The sequence below is a fragment of the Microcaecilia unicolor genome, chromosome 8 (assembly GCF_901765095.1).
Source record: "Microcaecilia unicolor chromosome 8, aMicUni1.1, whole genome shotgun sequence".
In the NCBI taxonomy this organism is placed as follows: domain Eukaryota; kingdom Metazoa; phylum Chordata; class Amphibia; order Gymnophiona; family Siphonopidae; genus Microcaecilia; species Microcaecilia unicolor.
The window spans coordinates 101,157,385-101,176,639 of NC_044038.1; the positions used below are offsets into that span (position 1 = coordinate 101,157,385).

Below are 19,255 nucleotides of genomic sequence, written 5' to 3' on the forward strand. Positions count from 1 at the left end.
CAGCTGTCTGTCATTCAGGTAACGAGTTGATTTGGAGCATCTACCTGGTCTGTAGGGGCCAGATCTCTTACTGGTTGGTGGGGGATCAAATACTTATTTCCCTCTGCAGAATGCAAATAAATTCATATACTTTCCACAATGTGATTTTCCGGATTTAATTTGTGATGTGCTATCTCTCACTGTTACCAATAACCTACCCTTCAATTATGGGCTGCTCATGTCTTTGTCAGTGGGCAAACTTACAAAATCAGCAAGGGATCAAATACTTATTTCCCCCACTGTAGGTGTCCATTCTTGCAGTCGAATTTGGAACAGGGGAGTCACAGTACTTGCTGGGGGTCCTCGAGCAGCTTCCTTGGCCACCCGATCAGCATGGCGGTTCCCTCGGGCCACTGGAGTATCTACCCTTTGGTGTCCCCTGCAGTGAATGACAGCTACCTTCTTAGGGGCCCACACAGCCTCTAGCAGCTGAAGTATTTCAGGTCCATACTTAACAGGTTGGCTTGCAGCATTTATGAGTCCCTTTTCCTTATACAAAGCTCCATGAGCATGTAGAGTTGTGAAGGCATACTTGGAATCAGTATAAATGTTGGTTACCAGTCCTGCTGCTAGCTCCAGAGCTCGTATGAGGGCCACAAGTTCTGCTTTCTGGGCTGAAGTTCCTTGGGGCAGGGCTCTTGCTTCTATCACCTTGTCTTCTGTCACCACAGCATAGCCTGCCAATCGCTTGGAGTTCTCCACGTAACTGCTTCCATCTGTGAAATAAATTACATCTGGGTCCCTCCACGGAACATCTTTAAGATCTGGTCGACTGGAGTACACTTCATCCATGGTTTGGATACAATCATGATCCGGTGGTCCCTCAGATACTGGCAAAAGAGTGGCGGGATTGAATGTAGCCACTGTTTCCAGGTGTATCCGTGGATTCTCACACAAGCTAGCTTGGTACTTAACCATGCGGTTATTTGTAAACCAGTGGTTGCCCTTATACTCCATGAGGGTAAGAACTGCGTGGGGGACTTTAACAACCAGTTCTTGCCCCAAGGTCAGCTTGTCAGCTTCCTGGACCAGTAAGGCTGTTGCTGCAATGGCCCTCATGCAGGCTGGCCATCCTTTAGCCACTCCATCCAGCTGTTTAGACAGGTATGCAACAGGCCTCTGCCAGGATCCCATCATCTGGGTCAGCACACCCAGAGCAACCCCCTGTCGCTCATGGACATACAGTGAGAAAGGTTTCTCCACATCAGGAAGGCCTAACGCAGGGGCTTGGAGTAGGGCTTTCTTTATGGCAATGAAGGATTGTTGAGCTGTAGGTCCCCATTCAAATGGTTCCTTTTCACCCCCCTTTGTGGCTTGGTAAAGGGGTTTCGCCATCAGTGCAAAATTTGGAATCCAAATTCTGCAGAATCCGGCTGCTCCCAGAAATTCCCTAACTTCTCTTCTGGACTTGGGTTGAGGAATTGCAGCAACTGCTTGCTTCCTACTGACATCCAGTCTCCGACTTCCCTGGGAAATACAAAAGCCCAGATACTTCACTTCTGACTGACAAAGTTGGGCTTTTGAGCGTGAGACCTTATATCCTGCATCCAAGAGTAACTCCAGCAATTCTCTGGTAGCCTCAAAACACTCTTCCTGAGTCACTGCTGCAATCAGGAGGTCATCTACATACTGGAGTAAAACTCGCCTGGAAGGCTCAGATTTAAAAGTCTTAAGGTCTTGTCCTAGGGCAGTCCCAAAAATAGTGGGGGAATTCTTGAACCCCTGTGGCAGGCGGGTCCATGTATACTGAAGCTTCCTTCCTGTTACTGGGTTTTCCCATTGAAAGGCGAAAAGCAGTTGACTGGCGGGGGCCACCCGAATACAAAAGAAGGCATCTTTTAGATCTAGTGTCGTGAAATGGGTAGCTCCAGAAGGTATCAATCCTAGCAGGACATATGGATTAGGCACTACAGGGTGTAATGAAATAGTGGATTTGTTAACCACCCGTAAATCTTGGACTGGCCGGTAGTCCTCAGTCCCTGGCTTCTGAACTGGCAACAGTGGCGTATTCCATGGAGACTGACAAGGACGAATAATTCCATGGGATAACAGACGATTCAGGTGTGCTTGGATCCCTTCCAGAGCCTTTCTGGGAATTGGGTATTGGCGAAGATGGATTGGCCGGGCATTTGGAAGTAAGTCTACATGGACAGGAGGAATATTTCGGGCCAACCCTGGGGGATTATCTTCTGCCCATACCCCACTGACCTGAAAGCTGTCCGCCAGGGGTAGGTCAACTTGGCCATGTGACTGATGCAGCCGCCATTCTTCTTCAAGGGGGCAGCAGAAACTCAATATACCCTTAGGGCTAGATGTCGGGGGCCGAAAGGAGACTGAAGTCTGGCCATCAGAGTCAAAGTAAATTTGGGCCCTAAGCTTGGACAGCAGGTCTCGACCTAACAAAGGGATTGGACAGTCTGGCATATACAGGAATTCATGAGTGACTGTGTGTGAGCCTAATTGGCATCTACGGGTTGTCAGGAAGGGCCTCCGGTTCTGCACCCCCGTGGCTCCCACCACTCGGACAGTTTTTCCAGACACAGGCGCTAATCGCTCCGTCACAACAGAATGTTCAGCTCCTGTATCAATCATGAATGGAATTGAGCGGCTCCCTATAGTTAACTTGACCATAGGTTCCTGGGAGCCCAGTTTGTAGGAACCCGGTCTGTCCTATTCGTCCCATTCTGCCATCTCGGCTATCCCGATGATGTCAGATTCAGGAGGCTCATATCTTCCCTCTCGAACTCGGCCTCGGCTTCCTCGATCTCCTGGTCCCCTTCTCAGTCCCTGGCGCCTCTGGGGGCATTCATCTTTCCAGTGCCCTCTTTCCTTACAGTAGGCACACTGATCCCTCTCCAATCTTGGTCTGGGATTCTCCCCCCTTGGCCGGGATTGATTGAAGGAATCTCGGGGCCTGGCTGGTGGTCCGGGGTCCCACTTTGGCTTCCCATTAGCTAGAGGTCGACCTCGATTAAGGGTGGAATTAGTAATGGCTGCCGCTAAAAGGTCGGCCTTCTTCTGCATCTTCCGGTCAGCCTCTCGGCGCACCTCCTGATCCCTATTAATGAAAACCTTGGTTGCGATCTCAATTAGCTGGGTGGTATTCATCCCTGCGAATCCCTCCTGACGCTGCAAATTCTTCCGGATATCTGGCATACTCTGGGCCACCAATGCACTATTCACCATTCTCTGGTTTTCTAGTGCTTCAGGATCAAATGGGGTGTATGTTCTGTAGGCTTCAATTAGTCGCTCTAAAAAGGCCCCAGGGGATTCAGCTGCCCCTTGGAGAATTTCAGAGACCTTTGCCAGATTAATGGGCCTCTTTATGCCTTTCCTCATACCTTCCAGCAAGTCCCGGCAATAGCCAGACAACAGTTCATAGTGCTGCTCATTATTTGGATCCCAAACTGGAGCTGCGCGAGGAAACCGAGCTCTAACCCATTCCTCTAGGTTCTGTGTCCCCTCGGGGGCACGCGCTCGCGTGATGGCCTCAGCATTTTGCAAAATCTTCCGCCTCTCCTCAGTTGTGAAGAGGGTCAGGAGAAGTTGTTGACAATCAGTCCAGGTTGGGTTATGGGTGGCCATAATGCTAGCCACTAGGTCCACCACTGCCTGAGGCTTTTCAGTATAAGAGGGGTAATGCGTCTTCCAATTCAGGAGATCGGTGGTTGTGAAGGGTACATACTGATAGGCCTGTGCCTGTATAACCTGACCCTGATTATTAGGATCCGGTCGAGTGGTAGTTACCTGACGGAGTGGCAGAACTCTCGAGGAGGTGGGAATGGAATCTGAGGTAGAGCTAGGAGCTACCCTCCTATCATGCTCAAAGGTGATTGCAGCAGGTCTAACCCATTCAGGGGAGGTGTGTTGAAACCCTGAGGGATGGGGAGGGGTACTCATAGACTGAGAGGTGGTCACAGGTGAGTCAGTCCATTGAAAGGGATGCCGGGCCCCTGATGAGTGGGTAGGGGTACTAGAGGGAAAGGCTGGGCTGTCGGGAGTTGAGGAGTCAGGGAGTGGAGCCCAAAGCGGGTCTTCGGAGGTTAACAGGGAAGGATGTGGCAGAGGAGGGTAGAGACTGGCTGAAAAGTCCAACCTAGGATGTGGTGGGGTTCGCACAGTGGGGGAGGAACTATCCGGAGAAGCCTGTACTGGAGAAGCTTGGGCTGGGCGGCGTGGATCTCTAGGGGCGGCACGGAACCCCAACAATGGGCCATAAGGTGGTGGCTCAAGATCTGAGGGGTCATCAGAGAGTATGGGTTTCTCAGGCAGGGTAGGGGCGGAAGCCACCGATTGGGTGGTAGGCTTCCTGGGGCTCTTTCCCTCTTCTAGTTTAGATTTTCTAATCTTTCTTTGAGCACGGCCTAACATGAATTTTACTGGGGATCCCATATAAGTTTTCAACCAAGAGGGAGGGTCAGTCACAAGGCTATCCCAGGAATCTATATAAGGGAGTTGTTCAGAATATTCTGGTTCTCCTACAACTATGCTGTAGACCTTCCGGATTACTTCAATATCTAAGCTGCCACTAGGGGGCCACCCCACTCCCATAGATGGCCACTCAACTTCACACAAGGTTCTTAGAGTACTTGAGCTTAAAGTCTGTCCATAGTCATTAATTAAAAATCCTTTTTTAAAATTCTTAAGCATACAATCTAGGGGGGTAGCAATTTGTCTAGATGATGTCCCACCCATAATGCTTACAGTTACAACACACAAAGGGGGAGGGAATTTTTGAAAGTGCAGTAAGGGGTCCGCACTCTCGAGACACTAGGTAGACAGACAGCAATCGCTTCCTTCCGTTGCTGGCCAATTGAACTCGCGTTAATTGGAAACGCAGCTATAAGAAGTCCGCACTCGTTTAACATTCACGCATCACACATTCCATACAGAAAATCCCACCCAACAATTTCAGATTTCTCAGATACAGATAAGCTTAAGCGGTTTCGCTTCTAATCTCCACTAGACTAGAAGGTACTAGGGCCTTCGCTGAGAGTTGATCAGGCTCTCCTTCCCCCAATTTTTGAGGGGCTGGTTTACAATTTTCTAGCTAGAATTATAATACAGAATACAAAATACATACCCGGCGAATGTTCTCCAGTCAGTTGGGTGCTGGGATTAATGCAGGATTCAGTATCCCACCGCTGCCACCAAGAATTGTTGCAGGAATTGATGCATGAATTTATGATACTTCAGGAGTCAGACAGCACACACCAGAATGAGAGAGAAATCTTCTTTATTTGCCAGCAAACAAAGTAGAACATCAGCATTAAGTCTCTTCTTCTCTTTCTCAGCTCTCTGTGTCTTTGTGGCTTCTGTCTCAGCTGCTTCTCTTCTTATGCTGTCTTCTCCTTCTTCTGTCTGTTCCTTCTGTCCTTCTCTTTCTTCTGAGCTCCTTCTGACGTAAACTGCTTCTTCTCCCACTTAAATACAGTTCTATCTAGCCTAGCCTAGCCCCCTTACTCTCCAATTGGTTAAGGAATAGATTGATTACCTTGCCTCAACCAATCAGCTCCATACAAATATCAGTTACATAGGTTCCAGACATCCTAAACTGACCTGTGACCTGGGGCCCCTTACACCAGACATTTGGGCTCCAGTCTCTTACATGTTATTATGATTGATTTCTCATATTCCTAGTACTAACTGCTAACTAAACTCTGGTATTCATTAAAGGGGTCAAGGGCCAATCTTACTTAATAGCATACATATCGGGTTATTACTTTCAAGACCATTTCTACATTTTACCTATAATTAATCAAGGAGAAGAGAGCTGACTAGTCCTGACCTTTTTCACCTATCAGCTTATACATTGAACCAGCCAGAACTGCAGATAACTTAAAACACATGTTGGCCTCTTCACTGCAGTCCTTGCTTAGAAAGTCAGACAAAGAATTGAACAAATATTCTACATAGAAATTACAGAATAAAACATATTCTAAAATAAGCATCCTTATAAAACATATTCTACATACTTATAATGGTCTCTATATCTATATCTAAGCTATCTCCTTATAACAAAATCTACATATCAAGAACTTCTGAAATTATTTCAGCTTTAAACTACAATGTGTCATATGTCTGGCTCATGCCTGCTTACAAAACTACAGTATGCCTAACAGTATACAGATGTTGAGCTAGCATTCATCATTCACAAGGGTGAGAGTTTCATTTCTCACTGACCTTTCTAACCTTTTGCTCGGCAAGCTAGACATTGAGTAATTAACCTGAACCATCTGGCATTCCTTCATTTGCAGGGCTGAGAATTTAAAATAGTATTTGAGCACCTTTAAACAGAATTAACCCTTAATATGATTTCTTATATATATTATGCCCATGGCTGCCTCATATATATATATATACATATATATATATATATATATATATATATATATATATATATATATATATATATATATATATAATAAAAGCAAAGGCCAACGCGGAGCGAACTCCTGAGTCTCTTGAACTGCAGAGATTCTATAGGGCTGGCTCAGAGATACACCAGCCCTCTTCATTTTATTGGTAAGCAATCAATGCCACATCATCATTAGAGTCAGGAACCAATCACATGTTATCAGCATCATATGGAAAACATTACTCATTAATCATTACCTTTCTCATGAAAGTTCAGCAGAATCATAGAAAATTGTTGTAATATCAGAATATGCCATCAGTTCTCCTTCCAGCATATTATTTACAATCTCACCTATATTTTATCTTTCTAATTCAGTGTCAAGTGTCTGGTCAGGCAACGGAACTTAAGTCACTTAATGCTGATAAATCTATCATTTTAACAATGGGGCCCAAATCGTTTCACCCCAGGGGCGTAGCCACGGGTGGGCCTGGGTGGGCCCAGGCCCACCCAGTTTTGGTTCAGGCCCACCCAGCAGTGGAGGCAGCGGAGCGGAGGGAGCAGGCTGAGCTCCGATCCCGTATCTGCCTCCCCAGTCCGCCACTGCCCCGCCCGCCCTACCTTTAAATATTACAGTTTTGCTAGAGTCGCGGGCAGCCGGCATTGAAGACATCGGCAGGCTTACGCCGGTTCCAGCAGCCTTCCCTCTTCCCTCGTTGCAAGTCGGATGATGGCTCCGCCCTCTTCTGACGTATTTCCTGTATCTACGAGGGCGGAGCCATCATCCGACTTGCAACGAGGGAAGAAGGAAGGCTGCTGGAACCGGCGTAAGCCTGCCGATGTCTTCAATGCCGGCTGCCCGCGACTCCAGCAAAACTGTAATATTTAAAGGTACGGCGGGGGGGGGGGGGGCAGGAAGGAAACAGGGCAGAAGGGAGAGGAGGGTTGCTGCACATGGTGGAAGAAGGGGAGAGGAGGGTTGCTGGATGGAGGGAAGGGGAGAGGAGGGTTGCTGGACATGGTGGAAGAAGGGGAGAGGAGGGTTGCTGGATATGGTGGAAGAAGGGGAGAGGAGGGTTGCTGGACATGGTGGAAGAAGGGGAGAGGAGGGTTGCTGGATATGGTGGAAGAAGGAGAGAGGAGGGTTGCTGGACATGGTGGAAGAAGGGGAGAGGAGGGCTGCTGGATATGGTGGAAGAAGGGGAGAGGAGGGTTGCTGGACATGGTGGAAGAAGGGGAGAGGAGGGTTGCTGGATATGGTGGAAGAAGGGGAGAGGAGGGTTGCTGGATGGAGGGAAGGGGAGAGGAGGGTTGCTGGATGGAGGGAAGGAAGGAAGGGGAGAGGAGGTTTGCTGGACATGGTGGAAGAAGGGGAGAGGGCAGGGGAGAGGATAGTTGCTGGACATGGGTGGATGGAGGGGAGGGTAGGGGGGAGAGGAGGGTTGCTGGACATGGAGGGGGAGGGAGGAGTGAGGAAGGAGATGAGATAACAGAAAAGGAAGAGAGTAGAAAAACTGCACATGGATGAAGAAAATAGGCAAAAGCTGGATCCACTGGACAGTCAAGTTTGCGGAGGACCCAGCTTTTACTTACGGATGTAGGACAAGAAATGAAGAAAGGCGGAAAGTAAACAAATAAATGGAAAGGAAGCCCTGGAAACGGAGTTAAGAGGACAGATAGCAGCAGAATCGGATACTGGGCCAGCACAATCAGAAAAACAAAGTCACCAGACAACAAAGGTAGAAAAGATCATTTTATTTTCATTATAGTGTTTGGAATATGTCCACTTTGAGAATTAGGTGTTCAACATTAAAAGTTGATTTACTTATTTATGACATTTTATCCCACATTAAACATGAATTAGGATGTTTTGTGGCTCTACATGAGAATTGTGATATTATGATCCCTTATTTCAATATTGTTGACGGTCTGCATTTTCCGTATGGGTGGTATATTGGTGTATTAGGTTCTGCCCAGTGTAATATTTATGGTACAGTAAGGTTCTGAGTGTGTTTTTGCACAAAGTTGTGCATAGTGTTTTGCAGTTGAGCGATTGTGGTTAGTATATGCTTTGAGCAACCACTTTATTCTTTGACATATGATACATAGCTAATATCTAAATTTAATAAAAGGTATTAATTGTGACATTTATTTTTTTTTTCTGTGTGTGATCAGACAATTATGGCTTTAAGCTCCACCCCTGCCCCCACCCCGAACCCCGCCCCCTTTAGCCTCCCCAAACAGTTGGGCCACCGACCGCCTATGCACGGCAGCGCTTCCCAAACGCTGCCCACCGCTGCCATGATCGCAGGATTTACCTCCCTCCGTCTCAGCACTCAGCAGCAGCGGTAGCGAATCATACACGCTGCCTCCTTCTAACCCGGAAGCGGCAGAGGAGACGCTTCCGGGTTAGAAGGAGGCAGCGTGTATGATTCGCTACCGCTGCTGCTGAGTGCTGGGACGGAGGGAGGTAGATCCTGCGATCGTGGCGGTGGTGAGCAGCATTTGGGAAGTGCTGCCGTGAGAGTGAGGGAGGCAGATGCGGGAATGGAGCTCAGCCTGCACTGTAAATTTTTTTGGGGGGGGAGAAAAGGGCTCCGGGCGGGCAGGTAGAATCGCAGGACATGGATGGGAGCGGGAGGGGCGAGAGGAGAATCGCTGATGGCTGGAGGGAGGGGACAGGGGAGAAAAGAGAATTGCTGGGTAGGGTATAGATGGATAGAGGGGGGCAGGGGCAAGAACAGAATTGCTGGGTATGGCTGGATAGGGGCAGGGCAGAGAGGAGAATTGCTGGGTATGGATGAATGGAGGGGGCAGGGGAGGGAAGAGAATTGCTGGGGATGGATGGATGGAGGGGACAAGGGGAGAGAAAAGAAGGAAAGTAAAGAAATAAATGGAAAGGAAGCCCTGGAAACGGAGTTAAGAGGACAGATAGCAGCAGAATCGGATACTGGGCCAGCATGATCAGAAAAACAGTCACCAGACAACAAAGGTAGAAAAAAAATCATTTTATTTTCATTATAGTGTTTGGAATATGTCCACTTTGAGAATCAGGTGCTCAACATTAAAAGTTTATATTTATTTACTTATTTATGGCATTTTATCCCACATTAAACATGAATTAAATTGGAACCTGGGATCATTTAATTTTTTTTTCCTGGAGACAGTAATGCATTGCCCCCCCCCCCCCCCCCAGGCTCTCTCCCCGGCTATAGCCAGCTCTGCAATTTTGAGGGGAGGTGCACCGGTGGATGGGGGGGTGCAGAGGTGGACCGGGGAGAGAGCCTGTTGTTAAACATTTACCAGCACACCACTGTCTAGTGCCCACCCATCCAACCTGTTGGCCCACCCAAAAATTGACTTCTGGCTACGCCACTGTTTCACCCACTTCAGGGCTTCATCAGGAATCACCCAGTTTAAGCATAATTACAGGGGTATTGATTTGACTGACTAGACTTCTCTAGGAACTTGCAGCAATGGATCTTAAGTCACTTAATGCTGACAAATCTATCATTTTCCCAAAACAAGCTATAATTAAATTTACTAATCAGGGACACGTTTTCATGTTCTTTATCATTCTGCTAACCTCAGAAATATGTGTATTGTCTAGCATCTATCTCAAGTTATTTCAACATTAGCTCAATGTTCAGTAAATTATTACCATTTTAGTTGCTGTAAGCAGAATCATCTAGCTACAAGCTTTTTGTTTCCTCTGATTTAATTGTTACATTAAATTCCTGGGCAGCTCTTCAAGTCCCACCTCCACTAGAGAAGTCCCACCTCCAGTCTGGTAGCCCCTGTGCTACCTTGGAGGAGGGAGGTCTCCTAGAAGGAGACCATCACCCTGGTGAAGTAGGATGTACTCCTGTAGCCAGGACCTGCCCACCAGGGGATGTACTATCCTCTCGTACCGAGGATATGTCTCCAAGTGCTGCCCGGGAGGGAAATGGGACTTGATATACTGCCTTTCTGAGGTTTTTGCAACTACATTCAAAGCAGTTTACATATATTCAGGTACTTATTTTGTACCAGGGGCAATGGAGGGTTAAGTGACTTGCCCAGAGTCACAAGGAGCTGTAGCGGGAATTGAACTCAGTTCTGCAGGATCAAAGTCCACTGCACTAACCACTAGGTTAGGACAGCTGTTGTAGCTGGTGATTCGATCATTAGGCATATAGATAGCTGGGTGTCTGGTGGACGTGAGAATCGCCTGGTGACTTGTCTGCCTGGTGCGAAGGTGATGGACCTCACGCGTCACCTAGATAGAATTTTAGATGGTGCTGGGGAGGAGTCGGCTGTCTTGGTACATGTGGGAACCAATGACATAGGAAAATGTAGGAGAGAGGTTCTAGAAGCCAAATTTAGGCTCTTGGGTAGAAAGCTCAAATCCAGATCCTATTTATAAATGATTTAGAGATGGGAGTAACTAGCGAGGTAATTCAATTTGCTGATGACACAAAGTTATTCAAAGTCGTTAACTCGCGACAGGATTGTGAAAAATTACAGAAGGACCTTACGAGACTGGGCGGCTAAATGGCAGATGACGTTTAATGTGAGCAAGTGCAAGGTGATGCATGTGGGAAAAAAGAACCTGAATTATAGCTACATCATGCAAGGTTCCACGTTAGGAGTTACGGACCAAGAAAGGGATCTGGGTGTCGTCGTCGATAATACACTGAAACCTTCAGTGCGCTGCTGTGGCTAGGAAAGTGAATAGAATGTTGGGTATTATTAGGAAAGGTATGGAAAACAGGTGTGAGGATGTTATAATGCTGTTGTATCGCTCCATGGTGCGTCCGCACCTTGAGTATTGTGTTCAATTCTGGTCGCCGCATCTCAAGAAAGATATACAGTAGTAGAATTGGAAAAGGTGCAGCGAAGGGCGACTAAAATGATAGCGGGGATGGGACGACTTCCCTATGAAGAAAGATTAAGGAGGCTAGGGCTTTTCAACTTGGAGAAGAGACGGCTGAGGGGAGACATGATAGAGGTATGTAAAATAATGAGTGGAGTGGAACAGGTGGATGTGAAGCGTCTGTTCACGCTTTCCAAAAATACTAGGACTAGGGGGCATGCGATGAAACTACAATGTAGTAAATTTAAAACAAATCAGAGAACATTTTCTTCACCCAACGCATAATTAAACTTTGGAATTCGTTGCCGGAGAACGTGGTGAAGGCGGTTAGCTTGGCAGAGTTTAAAAAGGGGTTAGACGGTTTCCTAAAGAACAAGTCCATAAACCACTACTAAATGAACTTGGGAAAAATCCACAATTCCAGGAATAACATGTATAGAATGTTTGTACGTTTGGGAAGCTCGCCAGGTGCCCTTGGCCTGCATTGACCGCTGTCGTAGACAGGATGCTGGGTTCGATGGACCCTTGGTCTTTTCCCAGTGTGGCATTACTTATGTACTTATGTACACATTCTACTCTCTACCACATAATTCTTACTCCCATATTGATTACTTCCTAATTCCTGAGACCTTATTAAGTAAAATCTCTGATACTAACATTGATACTATACATCTATCAGATCATGCACAAATTTCTCTACAACTCATTGATCTTCCAACTAAGACATGGGCCAAAACGTGGTGGTTTAATGCTGGTTTACTAGCTCATCCTGAATTTATAGAGGAAATAAATGGTGAGAATATAGAATATTTTCAATTTAACACATTGGATGACACTAATTGGATAACTAGATCGGACGCTTTCAAAGCTTATATACGTGCCTCAATTTTATGTTTTTCCGCCAAACAAAAAAAGAAACAAACGTGAAATTATTGAATTGGAAAAATCTATTTCATGTTTAGAAAAAATACATCAGAAAACACCTTCTGATCTAGGTACTCTGGAAAAATTACAAAAAGCAAGATATAAATACAACTTATTATTAGCTAATAATGCTAGTAAAGAAATATTCATGAAATCAGCCCAATATTATGCCAACAATAATAAAGTCGGCCATTTGCTAGCCAGTTACTTAAAATCAAGAGCTGAAAAAAATGATATCTCTGTCATGAGAGAGGACAACAATGCAATAATTACAGATCAACAAAATATATTAAAGGCCTTCCAGCATTTTTATGCGTCTCTATACAAGTCAGAATCTAACTTAGATGACAATAATCTGGCTTTTCTCAAGGGCCTTGATCACCACACTCTTGATGATAATGATAACTTAGCATTGATGGCCCCCATAACTGAGCAAGATGTACTATCTGCCATAAAGTCTATGGCAAAAAAAAGGCATCTGGCCCAGATGGACTTCTACTTAGCTTTCCAGGTAACACTTACTCCCATCTTAAGTTTTTTTTTTGTTACATTTGTACCCCACGCTTTCCCACTCATGGCAGGCTCAATGCAGCAGGCAACGGAGGGTTAAGTGACTTGCCCAGAGTCACAAGGAGCAGCCTATGCTGGGAATTGAACTCAGTTCCTCAGGTGCCCAGGACCAAAGTCCACCACCCTAACCACTAGGCCACTTCACTTAATCACATCTGGCAAGGTTAGTGGGAGTTTCACTGAGGCTACCATTATAGTTCTCCAGAAGCCTGGCAAAGACCCCCAATACATACAGAACTATCGCCCACTGTCACTCATCAATTTGGATGCTAAGATATATGCCAAGATAATAGCAGAGCGACTGCAAGTTGTTTTGCCTAAAATTATAAACACTAATCAAAGAGGCTTTATGCATGGTAGACACTCCTATGACAACACCAGATTGTTTTCCAATGTAATTCTACAAGCACAGGCATCAACTACTCCTCTCGTAGCCGTTAGGCTAGACGCTGAAAAGGCTTTCGATCAAATTGAATGGCCTTATATGTTTCAAGTACTCAAGTGGTTTGGTTTTGCACCTGATACCATCAGAATGATCCAAGTTTTATACACTTGACCATCCACTAAAATACTCATAAATGGTCTTTTCTCCTTCTCGTTCTCCCCAATAAGAGGAACTAGACAAGGTTGTCCTCTCTCCCCGCTTTTATTCAATATAGCACTTGAACCTCTATTAATAACAATATTGCACTCAGATCAGATTAAAGGTGTAGAATTAGGTAATATTTTGGCTAAGTTATCAGCTCATGCTGACGACGTCCTCTTGTACACAACACCCTCATCTATACCACATATTCTGGAGGTAATTAATAACTACTCCAAAGTCTCTGGATACAAGCTAAACCCAACAAAAACAGAAATGATGCCTTTAAACACAGCTAGCCTCCAATACAACTTCACTCAATCCCCCTTTAAGTGGGCTCCTACAGGTCTGAAATATCTAGCTGTTTTCTTTGGTACCACTCTGTCAGAGTCTGTTAAACAAAATTCTGCATATCTGCTGAAGTGTATTACTGAAATGACTACCAAATGGTCTCCACTTAAATTATCTTGGTGGGGCAGATTGGACACCATAAAAATGATGATTACACCCAAAGTGAACTATATCCTCAGCATGCTTCCAACACTACTTGAACCCTGTACATGTTGTAATAACTGTAATCCTGGTAGCAAACCCTCAGGGTGATGGTGGGCTCCCTTCAGCAGTCCAAAAACAAAGTCCTTCCAAACAACACAGCTTTTAGTTCAAAGCAGTTTATTTCCCTTCCTCCCCAAAAGCGAATGCTACATACCTGTAGAAGGTATTCTCCGAGGACAGCAGGCTGATTGTTCTCACTGATGGGTGACGTCCACGGCAGCCCCTCCAATCGGACACTTCACTAGCAAAGGCCTTTGCTAGTCCTCGCGCGCCCATGCGCACCGCGCATGCGCGGCCGTCTTCCCGCCCGAACCGGCTCGTGTTCGTCAGTCCCGTATGTAGCAAGACAAAGACAAGGGAAGACACAACTCCAAAGGGGAGGCGGGCGGGTTTGTGAGAACAATCAGCCTGCTGTCCTCGGAGAATACCTTCTACAGGTATGTAGCATTCGCTTTCTCCGAGGACAAGCAGGCTGCTTGTTCTCACTGATGGGATATCCCTAGCCCCCAGGCTCACTCAAAACAACAAACATGGTCAATTGGGCCTCGCAACGGCGAGGACATAACTGAGATTGACCTAACAACTTATCCAACTAACTGAGAGTGTAGCCTGGAACAGAATAAACATGGGCCTAGGGGGGTGGAGTTGGATTCTAAACCCCGAACAGATTCTGAAGCACTGACTGCCCGAACCGACTGTCGCGTCGGGTATCCTGCTGCAGGCAGTAATGAGATGTGAATGTGTGGTCAGATGACCACGTCGCAGCTTTTCAGATCTCTTCAATAGTGGCTGACTTCAAGTGGGCTACCGACGCTGCCATGGCTCTAACATTATGAGCCGTGACATGACCCTCAAGAGCCAGCCCAGCCTGGGCGTAAGTGAAGAAAATGCAATCTGCTAGCCAATTGGATATGGTGCGTTTCCCCACAGCCACTCCCCTCCTGTTGGGATCAAAAGAAACAAACAATTGGGCGGACTGTCTGTTGGGCTGTGTCCGCTCCAGATAGAAGGCCAATGCTCTCTTGCAGTCCAATGTGTGCAGCTGACGTTCAGCAGGGCAGGAATGAGGACGGGGAAAGAATGTTGGCAAGACAATTGACTGGTTCAGATGGAACTCCGACACCACCTTTGGCAAGAACTTAGGGTGAGTGCGGAGGACTACTCTGTTATGATGAAATTTGGTGTAAGGGGCCTGGGCTACCAGGGCCTGAAGCTCACTGACTCTACGAGCTGAAGTAATTGCCACCAAGAAAATGACCTTCCAGGTCAAGTACTTCAGATGGCAGGAGTTCAGTGGCTCAAAAGGAGGTTTCATCAGCTGGGTGAGAACAACATTGAGATCCCATGACACTGTAGGAGGTTTAACAGGGGGCTTTGACAAAAGCAAACCTCTCATGAAGCGAACAACTAAAGGCTGTCCTGAGATCGGCTTACCTTCCACACGGTAATGGTATGCACTGATTGCACTAAGGTGAACCCTTACAGAATTGGTCTTGAGACCAGACTCAGACAAGTGCAGAAGGTATTCAAGCAGGGTCTGTGTAGGACAAGAGCGAGGATCTAGGGCCTTGCTGTCACACCAGACGGCAAACCTCCTCCATAGAAGTAACTCCTCAGTGGAATCTTTCCTGGAAGCAAGCAAGATGCGGGAGACACCCTCTGACAGACCCAAAGAGGCAAAGTCTACGCTCTCAACATCCAGGCCGTGAGAGCCAGAGACTGGAGGTTGGGATGCAGAAGCGCCCCTTCGTCCTGTGTGATGAGGGTCGGAAAACACTCCAATCTCCACGGTTCTTCGGAGGACAACTCCAGAAGAAGAGGGAACCAGATCTGACGCGGCCAAAAAGGAGCAATCAGAATCATGGTGCCTCGGTCTTGCTTGAGTTTCAACAAAGTCTTCCCGACCAGAGGTATGGGAGGATAAGCATACAGCAGACCTTCCCCCCAGTCCAGGAGGAAGGCATCCGATGCCAGTCTGCCGTGGGCCTGAAGCCTGGAACAGAACTAAGGGACTTTGTGGTGGCTCGAGATGCAAAGAGATCTACCAAGGGGGTGCCCCACACCTGGAAGATCTGGCGCACTACTCTGGAGTTGAGCGACCACTCGTGAGGTTGCATAATCCTGCTCAACCTGTCGGCCAGACTGTTGTTTACGCCTGCCAGATATGTGGCTTGGAGCACCATGCCGTGACGGCGAGCCCACAGCCACATGCTGACGGCTTCCTGACACAGGGGGCGAGATCCGGTGCCCCCCTGCTTGTTGATGTACTACATGGCAACCTGGTTGTCTGTCTGAATTTGGATAATTTGGTGGGACAGCCGATCTCTGAAAGCCTTCAGAGCGTTACAGACCGCTCGTAACTCCAGGAGATTGATCTGCAGATCGCGTTCCTGGAGGGACCAGCATCCCTGGGTGTGAAGCCCATCGACATGAGCTCCCCACCCCAGGAGAGACGCATCCATAGTCAGCACTTTTTGTGGCTGAGGAATTTGGAAAGTACGTCCCAGAGTCAAATTGGACCAAATCGTCCACCAATACAGGGATCTGAGAAAACTCGTGGACAGGTGGATCACGTCTTCTAGATCCCCAGCAGCCTGAAACCACTGGGAAGCTAGGGTCCATTGAGCAGATCTCATGTGAAGGCGGGCCATGGGAGTCACATGAACTGTGGAGGCCATGTGGCCCAGCAATCTCAACATCTGCCGAGCTGTGATCTGCTAGGACGCTCACACCCGCGAGACGAGGGACAACAAGTTGTTGGCTCTCCTCTGTGGGAGATAGGCACGAGCCGTCCGAGAATCCAGCAGAGCTCCTATGAATTCGAGTCTCTGTAGTGGAAGAAGATGGGACTTTGGATAATTTATCACAAACCCCAGTAGCTCCAGGAGGCGAATAGTCATCTGCATGGACTGTAGTGCTCCTGCCTCGGATTATGTTCTTCACCAGCCAATCGTCGAGATAGGGGAACACGTGTACTCCCAGCCTGCAAAGCGCCGCTGCTACTACAGCCAAGCACTTGGTGAACACTCTGGGCGCAGAGGCGAGCCCAAAGGGTAGCACACAGTACTGGAAGTGACGTGTGCCCAGCTGAAATCGCAGATACTGCCTGTGACCTGGCAGTATCGGGATGTGTGTGTAGGCGTCCTTCAAGTCCAGAGAGCATAGCCAGTCGTTTTCCTGAATCATGGGAAGAAGGGTGCCCAGGGAAAGCATCCTGAACTTTTCCTTTACCAGATATTTGTTCAGGGCCCTTAGGTCTAGGATGGGACGCATCCCCCCTGTTTTCTTTTCCACAAGGAAGTACCTGGAATAGAATCCTAGCCCTTCTTGCCCGGATGGCACGGGCTTGACCGCATTGGCGCTGAGAAGGGCGGAGAGTTCCTCTGCAAGTACCTGCTTGTGCTGGAAGCTGTAAGACTGAGCTCCCGGTGGGCAATTTGGAGGCTTGGAGGCCAAATTGAGGGTGTATCCGTGCCGGACTATTTGAAGAACCCACTGATCGGAGGTTATGAGAGGCCACCTTTGGTGAAAAACTTTCAACCTCCCCCCGACCGGCAGGTCGCCCGGCACTGACACGTTGATGTCGGCTATGCTCTGCTGGAGCCAGTCAAAAGCTCGCCCCTTGCTTTTGCTGGGGAGCCGAGGGGCCTTGCTGAGGCGCACGCTGCTGACGAGAGCGAGCGCGCTGGGGCTTAGCCTGGGCCGCAGGCTGTCAAGAAGGAGGATTGTACCTACGCTTACCAGTAGGGAACAGTCTTCCTTCCCCCATAAAAACGTCTACCTGTGGAGGTAGAAGCTGAAGGCTGCCGGCGGGAGAACTTGTCAAAAGCGGTATCCCGCTGGTGGAGCTGCTCTACCACTTGTTCGACCTTCTCTCCAAAAATATTGTCTGCACGGCAAGGCGAGTCCGCAATCCGTTGCTGGATCCTATTCTCCAGGTCGGAGGCATGCAGCCATGAGAGTCTGCGCATCACCACACCTTGAGCAGCGGCCCTGGACGCAACATCAAAGGTATCATATACCCCTCTGGCCAGGAATTTTCTGCACGCCTTCAGCTGCCTGACCACCTCCTGAAATGGCTTGGCTTGCTCAGGAGGGAGCTTGTCCACCAAGCCCGCCAACTGCCGCACATTGTTCCGCATGTGTATGCTCGTGTAGAGCTGGTAAGACTGAATTTTGGCCACGAGCATAGAGGAATGGTAGGCCTTCCTCCCAAAGGAGTCTAAGGTTCTAGAGTCCTTGCCTGGGGGCGCTGAAGCATGCTCCCTAGAACTCTTAGCCTTCTTTAGGGCCAAATCCACAACTCCAGAGTCGTGAGGCAACTGAGTGCGCATCAGCTCTGGGTCCCCATGGATCCGGTACTGGGACTCGATCTTCTTGGGTATGTGGGGATTACTTAGAGGCTTGGTCCAGTTCGCCAGCAATGTCTTTTTTAGGACATGATGCATGGGTACTGTGGACGCTTCCTTAGGTGGAGAAGGATAGTCCAGGAGCTCAAACATTTCAGCCCTGGGCTCGTCCTCCACAACCACCGGGAAGGGGATGGCCGTAGACATCTCCCGGACAAAGGCCGCGAAAGACAGACTCTCGGGAGGAGAAAGCTGCCTTTCAGGGGAGGGAGTGGGATCAGAAGGAAGGCCATCAGACTCCTCGTCAGAGAAATATCTGATGTCCTCCTCCTCCTCCCACGAGGCCTCACCATCGGTATCAGACACAAGTTCATGAACCTGTGTCTGAAGCCGTGCCCGACTCGACTCCGTGGAAACACGGCCACGGTAGGAGCGTCGAGAGGTAGACTCCCTCGCCCGCACCGGCGAACCTCCCTCCGCCGACGTCATCGGGGAGCCTTCCTGGGAGGCGACCGCAGTCGGTACCGCAAGCGGCACCGATGTCAGAGACGTCACCCCGGGCAAGGGGCCAGCTGGCGCCTCACTCGACGGTACCGGTGGCGCAAGCACCCCCGGTACCGGAGGGGAAGGGCGCAACAGCTCTCCCAGGATCTCTGGGAGAATGGCCCGGAGACTCTCGTGCAGGGCGGCTGTGGAGAAAGACATGGAAGCCGATGCAGGTGTCGAAGTCAGAGTCTGTTCCGGGCGTGGAGGCTGTTCCGGGCTGTCCAGGGTGGAGCGCATCGACACCTCTTGAACAGAGGGTGAGCGGTCCTCCCGGTGCCGATGCCTACTGGGTGCCGACTCCCTCGGCGACCCAGAGCTCTCGGTACCGACGCGGGAAGGAGACCGGTGTCGATGCTTCTTTGACTTTTTCAAACGAAGCATGTCACCGGAGCTTCCCGGTACCGACGAGGAGGACGTAGAATCCAGCCGTCGCTTCCTCGGGGCCGAAGCGGAAGAAGGTCGGTCTCGGGGGGGGCTGT

The 19,255-nt window shown here is 48.5% G+C and overlaps 1 protein-coding gene and 1 pseudogene across 1 annotated transcript; both read right to left on the reverse strand.

Annotated features, from left to right (window-relative positions):
• Positions 1-345: 345 nt before the first annotated feature.
• On the reverse strand, positions 346-3,720 carry LOC115476808 (the record flags this gene model as incomplete). Its single annotated transcript, XM_030213383.1, has 2 exons — positions 346-2,553; positions 3,253-3,720. Coding segments are annotated over 2 exons (2,676 nt in total), but the record flags the coding sequence as incomplete, so codon positions are not given.
• A 5,028-nt stretch (positions 3,721-8,748) lies between these two features.
• LOC115477018 lies at positions 8,749-8,818 on the reverse strand (annotated as a pseudogene).
• Positions 8,819-19,255: the final 10,437 nt, after the last annotated feature.